This window comes from Colias philodice, chromosome 25 (genome assembly GCF_061535455.1).
Source record: "Colias philodice isolate Cphi_HAF_F1 chromosome 25, ilColPhil1 Martin Lab GWU primary, whole genome shotgun sequence".
NCBI lineage: Eukaryota > Metazoa > Arthropoda > Insecta > Lepidoptera > Pieridae > Colias > Colias philodice.
The window spans coordinates 6435823-6456372 of record NC_143110.1 but is presented as its reverse complement, the minus strand read 5'-3'; the positions used below and the strand labels follow the sequence as shown (position 1 = coordinate 6456372).

The following is a 20550-nucleotide window of genomic DNA, read 5'->3' as shown; positions in this document are numbered from 1 at the left end:
CATAAATAATTCAGATGATTTTAATTTCTTTTTTTTAGTTTTATATTTCAAATATTATTCTACGGTGCAGTATTTTATTATATTTGATTGCATTTGATAGCCCAGTAAGTAAGGAAAACGAAACGTAGAAGGTCATAGACTATAAATTGTGTAAAACCAAAAAACCACCAAAAATGTTTATTTATGAAATTATAGATCGTGGTAAGATCTTTTTACATATAAAAATAACAATCTGGTTATTAAAAATGTATTATTAACAAACTTTAACAAAAAAATTTATGAATACCAAAAAATATTTAAGTTACGTAGGTATTTTACATATGCAAACATTTAATTTCTACCAATTGAAAGTGTTCTATCGTACCGAATACCTAGTGCTCATTGGTTAAAATAATAATTTGAAAGGTATTCTTTGCGAACTGTGTATCCTATAGTTATGTCACTTAAATTTATTTAGTTTATGGTACATGGACGCGTCTCTTTCCTGAGTTTGCGAATCGCGACGGGGATTGAAATTTTTTGGATCTTTTGATCCTTTTTAATGGCTGCCGTATTGCGTGGTTGAATGTTTACTCTAATTCAAACATGAGTGATTATTCTTCTATGGCTACGCTCCAAAACAACAGTGTAACAGGGGGATTTGCGGCTGCTCTACAACGTGCGAAATTGGTAAGACATCATAATTTGCACAAAGCCTTTCTACCGTCGTACCAAATAACGATAAAGCGTGATTAATCAGCAGGTACTTCCTGATGCAATAATATCTGCAATGTACCCTCGTCTGTCAAATAAGTTATTGCCGCTATTCGTCTAACCTACTTTCGGAAATACTATAACTTGGCGGCTCGATATCTAATCCGTGTATTGTAACGTATTTTAGGTGGCCGCGAAGATTGAAGGTGGCGGAAGTAAGAGATCTCTTGAAGACGGACCTGAACCAAGCTCTAAGAAAATGGCATCAGCTGAACCACCTTATTCTCCACCACAGATGAGGTGAGAAAAAGTAGCACTTTGAAATCTTGAACTTATTATGTCTAGTTGTTACTTCCTTCTTTTGTACTCGAAAAATGTAAAAGTATTAAACTTAACATTTTTATATATGAAATTGTAAAACATAACACTTTCTTTACATTTATTCAATTGAAGATATTGATTTCTTTTTTAGAATAAGTGAATGGTTTGGTGTTGTATTTTTCTAATCAATGTTTTTTTACATCTAGGGCTGCATCTGTTTATATAGGCAGGATATGTTATTCATTATAAAATATATCTCATTGTCAGTTTGCTTCTAAATCAACAAAATTACAATGTTTTCTTTACTTTGGTATATCAAACTTGTTTTGTACTTTTATTTTGTGTACTATTCCAGGTCTAGCATACATTTAATTTATTTGAATGCAGAAATATTTTCCTACATTCATTTTTTTTTAAGAATTATGTTCAATCTATTTTTCTGTATTATTAAACTTTATTTTTCATAAACATACATGTACTTCAAAAGTTTATACAGCAAGGATTGCCATTATCACAATTGTATAAGCGAGTACATAAAGAATGCATCTATTTAAGAATAATACACAAAGCATAAGTGCGAATGTAAAGGCGTTACTCAAGATGAAATATCAAGACTGTCAATGTGAAATATTGTACAGTGCGTCAGCAGCAGCGGCGGCGGCGGCGGCTGCGGCCGCGGCAAGGATCGCGGCCAACACTGGCTCCCCGCCGGCCCCGCCCGGCCCGCCCAACATGATGAACGACCAAGCCATTAATGACTATATCAGGGTTCCTGATAAAATGGTCGGACTCAGTGAGTAACCGTAGACTTGCTTAGAAGATTTACCGAGATTTGGATAAATTTGTTGTGGTGGATTTCAATTGGAAACGGAAACGTGGACTTGCTTTAGTCGCTAAACCTTTTTTCTGTTTAATTTTTATTATTTAATTTTTTTTCTCAATAAAACTATTGATGGCAGTAATCGGTCGCGGCGGCGAGCAGATCACGCGGTTACAGGCAGAGACGGGTTGCAAGATCCAAATGGCTCCGGACTCGGGCGGTCAACCGGATAGGCTTTGTACCCTCACTGGGTCGCGCGAGGCTATCGCTAGGGCCAAGTAATTACTGGATTTTCTTTTCTATGCTTATTTTTTTTATTTATAGAAGCAAACTGACAGCCTTTTTTAACTAGTGTGATGCTATTTACATAGGTAATAGGTAGGTAATATGAATTTGTAATCTAGTGGACTTTTTACCAAAACTACATAGTGTTATTAAAGCATGTGTTCTTTTAGTCTATTTTTATATAATGCACAATAATTTGTTAATAAGACGGCTACTATTCCTATTTTATTATATGAATGCACTGATTTTCATATAATGTTAACCCGAATTGGTAATATGGAATTTTAAATTACCAATAAATTATCATGTACACTCATTTCATTGTTGCAAAATAAGCACTGGGTTGGTGTAAATTGAATACAAATAATTATATTCATGTCTAAAAACAATGTAACATTGTATTTAATTCTATCATCATGTCTATACAGCTTATGTTTAATATAATATGTATAATACTTGTTAATAAAATTAATTCATAAATGTGGTGAAACTGATTCATAGTCATATCAATTTCATACAAATTTGAAACTTAGTACAATTTTATGTCAATTATAAGATAAGATGAAATAGATTGTAGCGTCAGAAATGTGTTATAAAAGTTGCATGTTGTGAATTGAATTAGCTATTGATTTTATACAACAAATTGGATTGTTGATACTGTCAACATTTTCATCAAAATAACTTTATGGGATTACAAAGATCACACATGTACATATTATATCATTGTGTTCTGTCAGATTTTAGGAAACAGCTTGTATTATAAAATTCATTCTTTTAATGCGTATTTATTATTTTTATGCAAGTATCATATGCGCTACATAATATTGTATTAATGCGAATAGAAAATGAGGTTTTCAGCATTTGTAATTATTTTACATATTTACAAAATGTTACATAGTGTCGATGCATTGTCAAGTCGCACTAAAAAACGATGTAACATACAATACACTAGATGAAATCAGGTCCCATAGCATGTAACAATTTTTTTTAAATTTCCAACTTGTTGAATTTGCAAACCATACTGTCATTCAAAATTAAAATTAAGGACTCTATACACTACGTATTATTCTATGACCGTAACAGGAACGTGTTAGGATCGGAAAACAGCAGGATACCCTCTGCTTTGCAACTACTGACGGTGCTGAACAGTGACTGAACAGTGAATGATATATGTAATGGATATAGTCTCTTTTCAATACAACCATTTTTTTAAGTGAAACTTCTTTAGGCGCGTTGAGAGTAAAATTTCAAGGCGAGTCGTGGCAATACCGTCACTTCATAGAGGCGACGATTTTGGTTTATTTGAATCATTCCAATTAGAAGTTTCACTTCTGACACGGCTCGGCACACATGCTCTTTTTTTTCTAATTACTTTCTTTTACGGTCATAGTATGATACGTTATATTCGATAGAGTCCTAAACCTATTTTTAATCAAAAAACATAATATAAACTCCATTTAACAGGGAGCTAGTGAACAACATAGTGAATCACCGCGGACGCGAGAATGCCCCGCAGCATCAGGAACAGGGCATGTCTCCGATGCCCAGGGGAGGGGGCGGTGGTGGTGGCCTTGGTGTTACTGTAAGTTTGATCACATAGATTTTCATATGTATAATACATAATCATGATCCTTTCCTTATTGAAAGTCTATATACATTTTGGCCTAGAAGTACGTACTATATGATTCTAATGAGAATAGGATTGATTCTGCACCATTTTGTAACAATAAAATAAATCTTGAGCGAAACGCAAAATAAATTGTATATGTATTTCAAATGACATAGGACATGAAATTGAGTCTACTTAATTATCATGCGAATTGTAAAAATAAGCTTCTTTCATTCTCTATACATATATGTATTAAAGATTTTGTTCGTATTTTTTTTTTAAATTTTAATTTAATAAACAGGACGAAATCATGTTACCCGGACCGAAAGTCGGGTTGATCATTGGTAAAAACGGCAAAACTATCAAGCAACTGCAAGAGCAGTCAGGTGCGAAGATGGTAGTGATACAAGACGGACCTAATACTGAATATGTAAGTATTCATTATATTTATATTATTTGTTTAATTTTATTAGTATATTTGTGAACGTGACAAGAACGATTAGTATATTTTTAAACGTGAACTCGGAAGTCATAAGTACCTTTGTTATTTGAACAAGTAAAAAATTTGTGAAATTCGTAACATCAAACAAAGTTGTCACAATTGAAGTATGGCTCATTTATGATTTAGCAAGAGGAAAAAAAACTTGTATTATCAAGTTTTTTTTCCTCAAGAGTTCATATTAATGAAGACTAAAATCTTTACCCTCCATGCTTCAATTTTTTTTTTAATAATGATGATACTTATATTATGAATCGATGGATCATGGAATATTATGATTAAGTGGGCTTGATAAATTACTATACTGTTTATATACATATTAAGACAAGTTTTTCAACAAAATAAAACAGGAAAAGCCACTACGTATTTCCGGTGACGCGTCAAAAGTGGAGCACGCGAAACAGCTTGTGTACGAGCTGTTGCAAGACAAAGATGGCGGCCCGGTGCCACGGTTCGACGATGGGTACCAAGATCAGGGGAACGGGGTGACTTCTACTGAGGTAAGTTGAAAATAATTTGGAAAATCCAAAAGTGCACGCCTCATAATTTTTTTTTAATAAATATTTATTAATTATTATTTTTGTTTATTTAATAACAATTAAACCACATCGAATCAGACCCTGAAAAATGAAAGGGTTCTATTCCTGAGCATACTCAAGCGTAAGAGAAAAAAAAAGACTCGATTAGTAAAGTATTTCGGTCGCTATCGTGTTAACAAGAAAAAGGATCCGCACATACAGACACACGGACGTCCAAGACAGAACTTTTTTAAACTGTTTTTTAACTAGTTTAAATAACAAAAATGACATCAAAAATATCATGAACGTTAAAAATAGTGTTTTTTCTTAATATGTGTGTGTATGTATTATCTTACAAGTGCAATGTATGATACATAAAGACATTTTAAGTTTGAAAAATCAGATGTTTTGCGCGAAGTGACAGTAGTACCCACCTCAACGCTTCGCTTATGAGGCGTGCAAAAAGCATATATAAGTCATTAAAATTGATATTTGTATTGATATTGATACAAAAAAAATATTCTGATATTTTTCGATTTCGGTTATTTCTAAAGTATAAATCGAATCGGTCTTTAAATTAATAATTGATTATAAAAAAGTCGGCATTAAAACGTAATACGTAGTATACTGTAATAATAAAGTCAAATTCGTAATATTGATGTAGAATTTAACAAACTACTCCTAAAACTAAGCTACTGTGAAAATCAACACAGTCAACAATAGATAAGAAAAAATGTATATGTATTTAACTAGACAGCCATTTTTCGTAGTAACGACAAACAAAGTTACGACGCTTATAATTGCGACGTATAAAGACAACAAATATTTCACACTAACCAGTAACTTTATAAATATGTATTGGAATAGCATCATTTGAAGAACGTTCACAAGAAAAATTGAACAAAAATTCTGTTCTGTTAATGTATTACATTTACTTTTCTTCTTTATCTCTTACCTTGGGCAGTCTGGAAGAGATCGCTAGTAAGCGATAAGGCCGCTTTATTTACCTACCGTATTAATCCGTTTTGTATAATTGTAAATATTTTACTTGGTATGGTTTATTAAATTGATAAAAAAGACGTTTGGCACTCGGGGACTGCCGCGGTAAAGCTATTGCATGCTATGCCTTTAAGCCACACCTCCGTGCCCGTCGGAGTGGGGAGCGTGAGGTTTTTTTGTTACGCAATTTCTTGATTCGGTCCCCGCGCTCAAGGCCCGCGATAGAAGCTATGGAATAGCTTAATAAAATAAATAAATATTATTAAATATTTTACCCAGGTCCTGGTACCAAAGATAGCCGTCGGTGTAGTGATAGGCAGGGGCGGTGATATGATCAAGAAGATACAAAACGACTCGGGCTGCAGGGTGCAGTTCCACCAGGAGAGGGAAGAGGGTCCGGGGGACAAGAGGTTTGTTATTTTAGTTATATTTGCACAAATATAATTTGCAATAAAAAAGTGTGTGTTCCGAGAACATGTGTCAGAAGTGAAACTTGTTTGGCAAGATTCAAAGATATTTTTATCCAAATAAATGTGCTCATATGCTTTTTCATTGTCAACATATGCATACATGCTTTTACATTCTCAACATATATTATATAGTATTTGTGGGAAATCTAATAAGATATTTTTCTAAAAATATAACCTTTTTCATTAGATGCTATCTGCAAGGGCTGCCTCACCAAGTCGACCATGCGCGGCAAATGATTGAAGACCTTATCAGCAGTGTTAATGTAAGTTTAATTTTGTCGCATATTCTTTAGAGATTTTAGTATATAATATATTGATTTGGTATGGTTACTTTGGTAAAAAATAACAGTGTATTTCAATATTAGGTAAATTGAATGAATTTAAAATATGTATACATTTTTAAGCAAATTAATTTCAGATATTTATATGTCGTTATTTATTAATCAATAATATCATTTGTAGTTATTGAATATTGATTATCAAAAAGTAAACAGTTTAGTGTGAAATTAAAAGCTCATAAAAAATATTATCACATCTTATCTGACCATTAATAAATACTTGAAATGTGAAAGTATGTTCTTGTTTCTTTTTAAATTAATTGAGCTATTATGTATTGAACTTTTTTTCCGAGAAATAAATGAGATTTTATTATTATAAGACCTCTTTATTTTAAATCGACCTAGTATAATATTCAATTTTATCATACAGTTGGCAATTCGTTCGGGCCGAGGCCGACCAACGAACAAAAACCAAGGCAACAATGATAGAGACAATCAGCAGTGGCAGGATAGCGCTCCAGAAGTGAGGGTCAGCTTCACCGTCTCTAATGTGAAGTGTGGACTCATTATTGGCAGAGGTTTGTGGATATGATCATTTTATTTAACATGTTTGAAGTAATTTGAAGAGTAGAATATTTTAAATTATCACATGGAATTTGAACCGTTTTTTACTTTTGCCATAGTGTGGCAATGTCTCGTAATGATGATATGCAAGTTGTTCTTACAGATGATTTCAATTTTGCGCATGTTTTATCTTTGTTTAAATATTTTGTGTTTCAAGTTTGTTTACAAAACAATGTGATTGTTTCACTTTTACGTAAAAACATCTACACGTCTCCCAAGTTTCATTAGAAATTTGGTAATTAGTTCACTTTGATGATTTAATTTATTTTTAATATAAATACTGATGATTATAATATAATATTTATTTCTTCCTCTGTGAAGAACCATTCTCTTGCTCGTGCCTAAATGTATGTATTACATGTCGGTCGGCCTGGGAAGGTAAAAAAAGACTAGCGATCCTACAGTTGAAGTTTTACACTAAATCCCAAGTACAAATAGCTAAACAATATTATTACACAGGTGGCGAGGTAATAAAGCAAATAAACGCGCAGTCGGGCGCTCACTGCGAGCTCGATAGACGCGCGCAGAACCAGGACCGCGTGAACAGAACATTCTTCATTAAGGGCCACCCGGACGCTGTGGAGAACTGCAAGCGGATCATTATGGAGAAAGTTGGCATGGTTAGTGACTCTACATTGTATAAATAAATATATTGTTAGACGTAACTTTTGATTTAATAGTTTTGTAGATGAATAGTTGTCAACTGTCTACATAAATTAGGCAGTTGTGTAGAATCGCAGTACATTCTTATTACATACAGACTAATATTTAACCCGGCCTCCTGTGTAATTTCTAAAAATATATAATGAATTGTTATGTGTTGTGTACTAGATAACAGCGCAACAAAGAGCAAAATGTCTGCCGGGGCAACTAATTATATATAAACTAGCGGTCCGCCCCGGCTTCGCCCGTGGTACATATTTACGTTTTCTCTACATAAGAACCATCCTCGTACTTCAAGGAATATAATAAAAAAAGAATTATCGAAATCGGGTCATCCGTTCTCGAGTTATGCGCTTACCAACACATTTTGCGATTCATTTTTATATATAAGAAGAAGATTACATAAGGAAGTTATTGTAACAAAATATAAAATATGTCCTCTAAAGATAAACAACAAATTTAATTTATTCACTTTATGATATAAATTGAAATAAAACCTATGTCTGCAGTTTGACTGTACATCATCACAATTTTATTTCACAATTTATTACGTTAAAATGGAGAAGCCCTTCTGGCTAACATTGAGAGACACCACACAAAAAAAATGTTTCAATGAATAAATGAATTATTATTATAATATTGTTTACTTCAGTGTTTAGTAAAAGTGAAAATATATAATTGTTGTGTAGCCGGTGAACTTCGTGCCGGACGGCGGCGGCGACGGCAACAGCGGCAACGGCGGCAACAACGGCAACAACGGCGGCGGCGGGCCCGGCGGCGAGTTCTACGGCGGCCCGCCAGCCTGGGGATACAACCCGCACTGGCACCAGCAGCCGCAGCCGCACCAGCCGCAGGTCCGTGACGTCATTTGAGTTTTTTTTTTATTTATATACGGCCTGTGACCTGTCGAGTCGTAGGTTGTTGTCAAATGTTTTTTTTTTTTTGTAAGTGGCCAGTTGCAAGTTTGTTGTGTTGGTGAATTTTTTGAAGTGAAAACTTCTTTAGCGGCGTTGGGTATAAAATCTTAAACTCGCGTCAGGACACGTGACCTGATCGAAAAAGCGTAAGACGGATTTTTTTTTTTGCCCTTATATTCCATGCGTAAGACGGATACCATTCCAAAATACCAAACATGCTGAACGTTAATAATCAAGTTTTCACTTCTGCCGGCACTCCCGAAGTGCAACCCGTCTTTTTTTTATGTATATACGGCCTGTGACCTGTCGAGTCGTAGGTTGTTGTCAGTTGTTTTTTTTCATTAGTTTCTTTTTGTATGTGGCCAGTTGCAAGTTTGTTGTGTTAGTGATTTTTTTTTAAATTATACATGTCTGGTCAGTTGCAGGCTTTTTTTTATGTCAATGGATTTTGATGAGAATGATACAATTTATTTTGATTCGATCTATATGGTTATACGGTTGAATAAAACGTTTAAATAAGCTTAACAAGAAAAAATATACATTCAAGTGCTAGTAAAAATGAAGTGTGTGAAAAAAACATACATTTTTAAAAAGCACTCCTGTTTCTAACGCTTATCATAAATTACTGGAATAAAATCGCCTTAAAAAGGTTTTTTGCTCCTATTCACATTCCATATACCTTTTCACTTTAAAGCACACTCAAATAAATTGTTGAAGTGAAACTTCTTTATCGGGGTTGGAAAAAAATTTAGTGTAACATTTTTCCGTTACGCGCCATCTTGTTTATATCCCTACCACGCGTGATTGACGTATCTCTGTAAAGTTGCATATGGTAAATTATTTTTTGAAAAATAAGGTCATAAAGAAGTTTCACTTCTTACGTGTGTACACTAGTACACGCACACATTTTTTTTTATACAGCAACAGCAAGTGCAAATCAACCCGTCCACCGGACAGCCAGACTACTCCCAACAGTGGATTGACTACTATCGGTCCCTCGGACTCTAAAGCACACTCAAATAAATTGTTTTTTATACAGCAACAGCAAGTGCAAATCAACCCGTCCACCGGACAGCCAGACTACTCCCAACAGTGGATCGACTACTATCGGTCTCTCGGACTCGTGAAGGAAGCAGAGGCCATTGAGCAGCAGGCGAAGCAGCAGCAGCAGATTGGTGAGTTATTTATATGGTTTTAAATGTTAAATTTATGTTGTTTTTTTATACTAGAAATGTTTGTAATTATCTTTGATGTAACGTTTTAAAAAGGGTTTAAATCGAAGATAACATTTATTGCAAAACTTTTTATCCTTGATATTATGATGTTTTTTTTTTTATATAAAAAGCTATTCAAACACTTTATTTTAATGTTATATTTACAAACTGTTTGAGGATATTCTTTTGATGAAAATTAATAATTCACAAGAATAAAGTCATAGTCAGAAAGCCAATAGATATATGATAATCTTATGAGACAGTAAAAAATCGCCGCCAAATTTTGTATTTTACGCATACTGCAATTCGCAACTGTAAATCATTTCTTCAAGTCTAAATTCTATTTTTATTATTCTGGTTTAATATTTAGAAATTAGACAAGGACTTAGTCTCGTCAAATTTCTAAAGGTCTCGCCGTGACCACGGTCGCTGTAAAGTGTGCGAAACGTCGGGAAAATAATATAATGAATAAATCGCGTTTAAAATCCATTTTTAATTTCTAAATGTATAATACTCGTACAATCAAATACTAGAAAATACTTATTTAATCTTTTTTGACGTGACAACGTCTTATAATTCGATAGAGCCGGCTGCACGCACGAAAAAACATGACTCATGCGGCGTTACCTCGCTCTGAGGCGTTCCATAGTGCAAGCGAGATCGCGGAACGACCGACAAAGAAGCACAATCGGCCAAGACGTTGTCACGTTCAACTATCGTCAGTAAACCGACTTTACAGACAACCAATTTTTCTTGTTGCCCAGGCTCGAACAACACGGCGAACACGTCGAGCCCGAGCCCCGCGGCCGCGCCCGCCGCGAACAACTCGGCGCCGGACTACAGCGCGCAGTGGGCGGAGTACTACCGCGGGATCGGCAAGGTGAAGGAGGCCGAGGCTATTGAGGCGCAGATTAAGGCCAAGGTGAGTAATTTGGAGTCCGAGGCAACAGCAACAACAAGCAACAGTAACAGGAATAAAAATCGAAATTACACATATTCATTATTAATTGAAAATATTTTTCAAATGTGATACTTATAAGCAAATAAATAGCATTCTGTTCGCAGAACCAGTTCACAGAAACAGCAGCAACAATAAACATCTAAAACACATCTACCCATAATTCAATATGATATGAACTGCAACACGAATAACAATCACATCTAAAACACACATAATTTATCATACTTCCGCCCACTTTTCACCCCGTAGCCACTGCAAAATAACACAATAAACATATTATTCAATATCTAGAATAATGATTCAAAATACTCATGACCACTTTCTACCCCACAGCAACAGCAACAACAGCAACAAGCACCCCCGCAACAAGCGCCCCCGGCCCCCACATCACAACCCTCAGGCGCGTCGCCCGGCGGCATGGGCCAGTACCCGCAGTACCCGATGTACCCGCCCGTGTACCCGTACGCGTACACCCCGTACGGCGGCGGCCAGCAGGACGCGGCGCACCAGTGAGGTGGGTACGTGAGCGTGGATGTAATACATACATTTATAAATAGTATAGACAAAGCTTGGTACAACCACGCAAATCGGTCTCACTACTACAAGCACATGAGTAAATAAATGGTACAAAGACAAAGCTTCTTAAGAACGTGCAGAAGTTCGTACCTATTTCAGAAGAGGTGTTAAAATGTATTTTAAACTTATTTAAAAAAAAAATATTACGGTATTAATAATTTTACTTTTATAAATAACACCACATTTTTCCATAAATATATGAAAATTTACAACTGTAAAAACAAACAACCATTCTCAACTGGCAAACTGTGTATGTGATAAATGATAACACCTCCGCAGTAGAAGTGCAGACATCTGTCATGTGCTTGTAGTAGTGGCACGAGTTTGCGCGGTTGTATGAAACTTCTTCTCTGTACTATTTATTTACTCATGTGTGCGTCTGTTTTGTGTTGAAAGGGTAGTTATGTTTGAATTTTTGATGGACAATAAAGATTATACTATGTCCGTAGTTTGCAATGCTTGTTGGTAATGCTGTAAAACTGAAAATCTGTGGTAAATGTTATGACGATTCAAAATTCCTTTTATAAGAAGTCTAATTGAATAAATAAATGTTTGAGTTTGAAAGGAATTGGTTGAGTCTTTGTTAGTCAGGTTTTTCATAATATGTACATAGTCCGCTTTTTTACCGAAAGCACTAATGATATATGAAAACCTTCTACTGTTCAGCAAAAGGTTTTTTTTAATATTGATTTACAAATCTTTTAATATATTATAAGTCTCTTTTTTTCTGTTTCTAAAGACTTTGGCAAATTAGTAGAAATATGATGTGAAGCTAAATTCTATAAATTTAGTTTGCAATTTATTTGATTCATATCCTGACATAACATTGTACCTATAGCACCAAGCACCCATTATATATGAATGAAGGCTTTTTTTGCATAGTGGTTAGTACACACTGCTTTTTTTGTTTTTTATATGTTTTTTTTATACTTACTATATTTAATTTTCAAGGTATTTTGTGTGTTTCATTGTATTACATTTTAAATTCACCATACTGTTGATATATTTACATTATTTGTATGTTATAATATTATATTTTTAAATGCTAAATTGAATGAATATGGTGTCATAATATATTTGATTACAGCTTACATATTTGATTTAAATTGTACTTTTTATGAAATGTGTACTTTGGTTTAGATACTGGTTTATTTTTATATTGCATGTTTGAATATAAATGATATTATATTATTTTAACCATATTTAATGCACTGTGTTTTTAATTATGTATATTTATAAACATGCTATCATTATTTCGTATTGTTAAACTGTTGGGGGCACATATACTACTATTTCTCGATATTTTATATGATGAAAATAAAAATTGACACAAATATAAGTATCTATTTATAAATAGCAAAATTTAATTATATAAAAAATTACCTGTTACTAAGAGCGAAGAAGATATCATTACATATTTTTTAAACTACTTCAGTTTCTAGATTATAATTAAGTTCTCTTTTTAATTAATACCAAACATATTATATATTTTACTCTTCTAATAGCTGTGTTTTACCTGAAAATAAAACACATATTAAATACTTACCTATATTTGAAGCTTACTTCATTGAGAAGGTACCTAGCTTTTTCCGCCTATTCTTCCCTCTCTTTCCGTTGTATGTATGCTATCTCTCTCGCACACCTCTCCACCAGGTGGCGGGGCGCACGATAATGTCGGGCGCTGGATGTTTTTCATTGAGTCGAAATCCACAACAGGTGGACGTTAAGTGTAAGCTTCAAATATAGGTAAGTATTTAATATGTGTTTTATTTTCAGGTAAAACACAGCTATTAAACACTTGACAGTAATTTGAAGCTTACTTCATTGAGACCTGCTTGTTACCCACCTGGTGTACAATATATGGACGCCAATGTGAATTTGAATACATAAGTAATTACTTATTTCTTTATTTGAAAGAGTAAGGTGTGCAGATAGCATACCTACCAATAAATCACACAAATTTTTATATTATATAATATATTAACAATCCCAGATGAAAAGTTAATCAAATAAGAACCAAAAAGTTAATCATAATGATTAAAAGTATTAGAACTTATGAGATTGGTTCAAGCGTACCTTAGTTAACCTTTTGGGCTTGAAAAGTTAAAGTTACTACAATTTTCACTATCTTTAGCGTAAATCTGCGAAAGCGCCAGTAACGACTTTCAATTACGCATTTAGATGTTACTTACAAAATGAAGCAACAGCTGAACCCGACGAGGCAAAAATACCTCAAACTCAAACCTTTATTTATTCAATTAGAACTCTGTAGAAGCACAATTGAATCATCTTAACATAGAATTACCACCTGTCTCAACTCACACAGTTTTAACCCAACCTGCTACAAGCGGACAAGAAGAGAACTTGGTCCTTACTTTTGGGGTCAGAAATAAATTTAAAAGGTCACCCCTTGAATAAGGCAATAAAATATCAAAACAGGTAAACGGTTTTAATTATAATACAGATTTTTAACATCCAACCAAACCGTGCGGTATCTATTAATGTTTAGAGCCAACGCCACCAATCATAATCTAAACATGGCTAGTACTTTCAGTACAATGCATGAATTATTTATTTAAAACTGATAGGTCATAAACTCTGTACTGGAAACAAATATACTGAACTTAAGAGACTAAAATGATAAGGAGCTTATCTGTGTCCCAAAACTGCAATTACTACAGCCAAGTACGTTACTTTTAATCAATTCGGTTTTAAGATATAATTATGATTTACATCAGAACTTATATACCGAAAGCCTCGGGACTACATAACGTGACTTATCTTCTTATACTTATATAAAAATGAATCGCAAAATGTGTTGGTAAGCGCATAACTCGAGAACGGCTGAACCGATTTCGATAATTCTTTTTATATTCCTTGAAGTACGAGGATGGTTTTTATGTAGAGAAAACGTAAGTACCACGAGCGAAGCCGGGGCGGACCGCTAGTTTATAATAATAGTGTTTGTGCACAACACTAGGCAGTCAACAGCTATATGAACGTCAGATAGGAAAAGAGCCAAATTTATCCAGTCAGTAACAAAGGATTATAACTATAGTTACTTTATTCTAATTCAACCAACTACTACTAGCTACTCCTTATGTCTTTTGGATAGACGGAGGCAAATAGGATTTTTATTCCAACTATATCATTTGATATTTTGAAAATGTACTCCACATTTTCATACCGTCAGAGTCATTTTGCAGATTATAGTGGTGCAGCACTGAACACTGTCTATTAGGTGGCTGATGCTGCTGACCGGGCCTTCAGTTCCGCTTTCCAGAATACCTTCACCCTTCTAGGTGTTACTACTACTGAAATAGCGGTACTCTATCGCGTCGTTCAGGTCTCTAACTGACTAGGATTTCTCATATTATCGTAACAACCCTTGCTCGTTCTAACGAGGATAAATTATCGCCAAGGAATTCTGCTGCAGGATAATGGCAAGAGAGATTATAGGCTTAACTATGCATTATTATGTTAAGGAATATGGTGGGTTTTGAATACTATCGTCGTCTGAAAGTATCTCCTTTCGATTAACTGCATTAAGGATGCAGATCTGATCCCATCTTTGTTCCGTAGGAATACTACGACAGTCTAAACGTTACACTGAACAAAGAAAATTGCCCTGAATATAGTCGGTTGTTCCAACATCCGTAATATGGCTAGCCTAAGGTTAGTTATCCCTTGATTGTAACTGCTACCAATGGAGGCATTGCTCTTGTGTTGTCCACAGTTGTGCGAGTGCAAAAATGAAGAACTGAGCTCGTGGGGAGCTATGTCGAATGAATCTGTGCTAAGATTATGACAGTATAGGACAGTTAGCTGTGGATGCGAAGACAGGACATTACTTTATTCATCCGTAAACACGCGAGGCAGCCACGGACAGCGATATAGCAAGAACTAAACTAGCAAAGTTTAGTTCGCTTACCAGACTTTGTCATGTTTTAAATGCAGTATATCCTCTGAATAGCATTGCATTTATGACTATTGATAAACTTAATTCACCCGTAAACACGAGAAGCAGGCACGGATAGCGATATAGCAAGAACTAAACCAGCAAAGTTTAGTTCGCTTACCAGACTTATATTTTAAAAGCCGTATAGCCTGTACATTTCATTTATTGCCCCCCCCCCCCCCTCAAAGCAAAGAAATGAGAAGTCATTTGGCAGAGCTTTCTCGTTAAGGGTAGGGGTTCCAAGTAATATCTAATAATAAGAGGCTTTTGTTTGGAAAGATTGACTTTCCGTTATTTATCCTCTATCCTATGTAACTCAACAGTCAGTATTCTCAGCATTCGTTGAGTACTTAAACGTTTTACGTTAATAGTTGTATATAACTTTATTATCTTATATATAAAATTCTCGTGTCACAATGTTAGTCTGCATACTCCTCCGAAACGGGTGGACCGATTCTCATGAAATTTTCTGTGCATATCGGGTAAGTCTGAGAATCGGCCAACATCTATTTTTCATATGTACCACGGACGAAGCCGGGGCGGACCGCTAGTACAATATAATAATCCTGGTGGGATGACAAAAAACTTGTCTAACAAACGATTATCCTAATCCCTCAGCGATTTATTGTTTGAGCCCCGAAGAAAAATCTCATGGGTGCAATAATGAGGTCAAATGGGTTGAAAAACGAGTCAAATAAATTGCCTACAAGACCGGGCAACTAAAATAGGCCTATGAGAGGTCAACTATACGTAATCAATCGTCATTTGTTACATTCAATCGCTTTGCGATTAAAAAATCTCTTCCGATGTTTGTATATGAAAATTGGTCGGCTAGTGCCATTTAATTACGATACCAAACATACCGTTGACACAAGGCTTGGTGACAATCCTCGAAACCACCGCCACAAATCATCTGCGAGATGATATTTGATCCGACTCGCCTTCCTTTGTTGTGATTAGGCTTTGCATTGGTAAATACAATTTGTTCAATTCCAATTTCCATAATTGGTAAACCAATGGTGGTTTCCTGATTCCTGAAGCGTAAACTTTTAGGATACGAAGTATCAATTTCATGCGCCCATTATTTGACGTATCTAACCTTTATTGTATTTATTAGGTCATTTACTATACTGCCCACTGTGAAGTAGATTTCAAAACCTTTTTCTACCTACCTTAGAAGAGTGAAGATCCGATACGGTCATATCCAAAACTTCTTTCGTGGGTCCTCGTTGACAAAAGCAAATATCTATGATCATTTTAATGATCAATCCTTTGTATATTTGCACCAATCGCCATCAAAACCCCGCGAGGGCTGATATATATTTGCACCATTTCCCCGTGGGGACGGTTGTTATCAAAGCCCCGCGAAGGCTGATATATATTTGCACCATGTCTCCGTGAGGTACTGTTGTAATCAAAGCCCCGCGAGGGCTGATATATATTTGCACCATTTCTCCATGAGGGACGGTTGTAATCAAAGCCCCGCGAAGGCTGATATATATTCGCACCATCTTTTCCGTGAGGGACGATTGTAATCAAAACCCCGCGAGGGCCGATATATATTTGCACCATTTCCCTGCGAGCGACAGCTGCGCGAGGGATGTTTGTAACTAGAAATAAGTAGGGCCTGCCAAAAAATGCTTAAGAGACACCCTGCGAGGGTGAATTTGACCTGGCTAACCCCTGCGAGGAGTAGTGGCCACATTTATGTATTCTGCTTCGAGCAAGAATACACCTTAGTGCTAATATAAAAATAGCAGTAAATAATCATTTAAATAATATAGCAATTAACAAGGTCCTTTAACTTATTTTCCAATGTTAGCGACATTTAATAAATTCATAATTCAAATCAATTCACTAAATTTTAAAATGAACTTCGATTCATATTTATTTTTGTTCATGCAATCGATGTAACATTTAGTTGCTTTATATCCGTTAACATTCCTTACGAACGCAACCATACCGTCGTAGGACGTTATATTTAATTGCACAAAAATAATCTCCACTCACCCGCAATTTTTTACTTTTTGTCAAGGTGTACAAGTTTATAATATTATTCTAAAACGTTAGAAGTGAATTGTAAATCCTTTGAAATAAGTGTATCTAAATCTAATTTATATTAAGATATCTCGATAATTATTATACGATAACCCTTTCAGCACAAGTTCAGTAAACCAAAGAATTTAATTGTAAAATTTTTGGTACTTACTCGTTTTAACAAAAAAGTTGCATCATTTGAACATAGGAAACGTAATTTTCAATCAAATTAGCCGTGTGTAATATGTCTATTTTCACATAAAAACGGATCAGAATAATACTCATAAAAGGACAAGTATAGACTACGGATAGTTTTGAATGTGTGGAACATTCATGGTACGTATCTACTATACATGAACGAATTCCATCATTATTCAGTTGAGCGGTAACTCCCATACGATTTATAAAATAATATCACAACGTGTTCTGACATGTCGTGACTTCTTGGAGCTGACTCATCTCGTTCGATAATTTTTAGTAATAAACTATGATAGGAATTCCGAACCGTTCCTAGCGATAACGACAATGTAATAAAGTCGTAGCAATGGATTGTATGCCTGTAAAGCTTTGAGTTGGCTCATATCCATACTAAGTATTAATTGTAATTTTTCCACGAAAAATTCACTTGTACCCTTGTAATAAAAACACATTATTAAAAATGAAATAAAATATTAAAAATATCTATATACAAGAGAGGGTATTTGATATATCTAGTAATATCAAATAATCACAAAAGTAATATTAACGATTCGAGTAAAGCCGAACGGTAACACCGTTAAAATAGCTTTACTCACAGTATTAAAAATTCAAATATTAATTAGTACATATTGCATAATGAAATATTTCAAAAGAAAAGTTACTATTTCAAGTAAAATGTAACGGTTGTATCGTTAATTTTAAATATCTTTATTCATGCTATTAAGTATTTAAGCATATTGAAAAATAAACTATTGCTGAAGGATTCATTAAAAACCTCAGCATTTTAAATAAAGTCCAACGATTATACCGTTGACTTTAAAGATTTTTACTCATTTTTAAGTAAAATATTATTAGAATAGATGTAAAAATAACTCACTGTACCGATCCGACGGGATACACTTTTTAACACTTTTAGCACTTGCTTTAAGCAATACTTAATACTTAATAGCACCAAGGTTGTAGTCTTGTAGACAACCTTCTCGCGGCGGAAGCTAGACGCCAATGAAAAACATCCAGCGCCCGACATTATCGTGCGCCCCGCCACCTGGTGGAGAGGTGTGCGAGAGAGATAGCATACATACAACGGAAAGAGAGGGAAGAATAGGCGGAAAAAGCTAGGTACCTTCTCAATGAAGTAAGCTTCAAATTACTGTCAAGTGTTTAATGACAAATAACGGTTCTTACTTTTAGGGGTTTTCACTCCTCTATAAATATATGCATTTTTGTCCATAAAAAATATATATTAAAATATAAAATATATGTGTCCTCAAGTCATAAGTGTGTCAGCGCTGCGTGTGTGTAGTGTTGCAGATGTGTGTAGCTCGGAGCGGCAGTTGGCGTCTCCACAACGACACGAGCCTTATATTATATATAGTATTATTGTGATTTGTGCCATGTCTGTCTGTCTGATTGCAGAAACCGGCCGCGAGACAACGTTACGGAATGAAGATACCTCCATTGTAGTTTTATCTAAATATAAGCGTTCGGAGTACAGCCAAAACGTTCACTTCCATACTACCCGCAATAATTTATAACATACGTGTTTCTTGCGGGCCTCTATGAGATTATATCGCTATTGTCTTTCCGTGACGGCCGTGTGGACTATCCTATCTATTATGTATATTATTATTGTGTGCTAGTGCCCATTTCGATATTGATAATTGTCAGTTTGTCCAGGTGTAAAATATAGCCACACAGCCTTAGATGTAACAGTGAACCGACGGAGCTTAGAGAGAAAGCGATTGAGACGTCGCGCCGCGAGGACTCGAGGTAAATGCACTGTTGAGTGACTTAGCTTACACATACTGTGGTTTATACTGTTGGATATCGTATGCGCAATCTCATGATTTTATACTGTGTACAACGGTTGCGCGTTTGGCGATTTTGGCATAGAATTGTAAATTTGAATAAAATTATCAAATGTGTCGATTTGATTGGTTGAAAACGTCATGCCCAACATGTACTTATTATGCACAGGCGATTGTGGCTCTTAAGTTGTATAATTCGGTATTGAAATTATAAAATAATTGTGCACCAAAATCGCCAAGCGTGTAACCATATTCTATGATTGTTTATGTAAATCGGAACGAGTTATAAACGACATTTGAACTAATTTGTTTAGATTATAAGTTAGGGACGATGTTTCGCGACTCTCTTGACAGCTCAATAGGTTACTAACACAATTTAAATTCGAAGACGGACGGTAGTCACATAAAATCTTTAGAATGTATTAAAAATTTTAGCTTTGATAAATCTAGGTGTGTATCGACGGTAATGTGTCTTACATTCCTCATGAATATTGTTCGACTCTAAGAAGGTTCGAGAGTTCATTGCACAGGGAACTACCCTCATCATTGTACTAATATTAAGATATAAAGTGTATGTTAATTGATATTGTGTTCATTTTATTTATAATCACATATTCTCTCCACAGACCCAGAGGTAAGTGACCCTAAAAATGAAACTATACCATGAATATTTTACACATATACGAGTGCATATTTCTTTTTATTTTAATTTAGGCTATTGTTGATTTTGATTTACATTTTTGATGCCATTTAAACTGTCATAACTGTGCATTTAAACGTGTTATCATAAGTATTGCCATTTTTTAGTATGTGATTTCACGTTTTGTTTACTTTTTTCATTATAAATGACTGCATTTTTACCGTGTGACCTTTACAGCATACTTCACATTGATTTATGAAATGAATTTTGTGATATGCTTCTATGATATTTTGTTGTAAATTGGTATTTTTTATTTAATATTATTTGACACTATGGACGATTTGATATTCTATATCTTTTTTTCAATATCATTTTGTGTGATTTTTGTCACTTGTCGATCTGTTGAAGGTGATCCTAAAAAACATCAAATATTATGGCTTATAAAAATGATTAAGAAGAACA

The 20550-nt window shown here is 34.7% G+C and overlaps 1 protein-coding gene across 4 annotated transcripts; it reads left to right on the top strand.

Annotated features, from left to right (window-relative positions):
• The first annotated feature begins 444 nt into the window (after positions 1-444).
• Psi (P-element somatic inhibitor) lies at positions 445-20034 on the top strand. 4 transcript variants are annotated; one of them, XM_089710959.1, is made up of 16 exons: positions 445-669; positions 881-993; positions 1653-1807; positions 1974-2112; positions 3584-3701; positions 4030-4158; positions 4578-4727; positions 6024-6154; positions 6402-6477; positions 6923-7070; positions 7576-7736; positions 8469-8633; positions 9736-9871; positions 10675-10832; positions 11205-11389; positions 19057-20034. In XM_089710959.1, the coding sequence occupies exons 1-15, from the start codon at positions 586-588 to the stop codon at positions 11382-11384; spliced, it is 2043 nt and encodes a 680-aa protein (XP_089567085.1). In that variant the 5' UTR covers positions 445-585; the 3' UTR covers positions 11385-11389; positions 19057-20034. The 4 variants fall into 4 exon arrangements, with proteins under 4 accessions (XP_089567085.1, XP_089567084.1, XP_089567086.1 ...); XM_089710958.1 differs by having other exon boundaries at positions 446-669; positions 11205-11385; XM_089710960.1 differs by lacking the exons at positions 1653-1807; positions 1974-2112 and having other exon boundaries at positions 446-669; positions 11205-11385.
• Positions 20035-20550: the final 516 nt, after the last annotated feature.

Coding starts and splice junctions, on each gene's coding strand:
- Psi (XM_089710959.1), top strand. CDS start 586: ATGAGTGATTATTCTTCTATGGCTACGCTCCAAAACAACAGTGTAACA. Junction 7,737..8,468: donor TTATGGAGAAAGTTGGCATG/GTTAGTGACTCT, acceptor ATTGTTGTGTAG/CCGGTGAACTTCGTGCCGGA. Junction 10,833..11,204: donor AGGCGCAGATTAAGGCCAAG/GTGAGTAATTTG, acceptor TCTACCCCACAG/CAACAGCAACAACAGCAACA.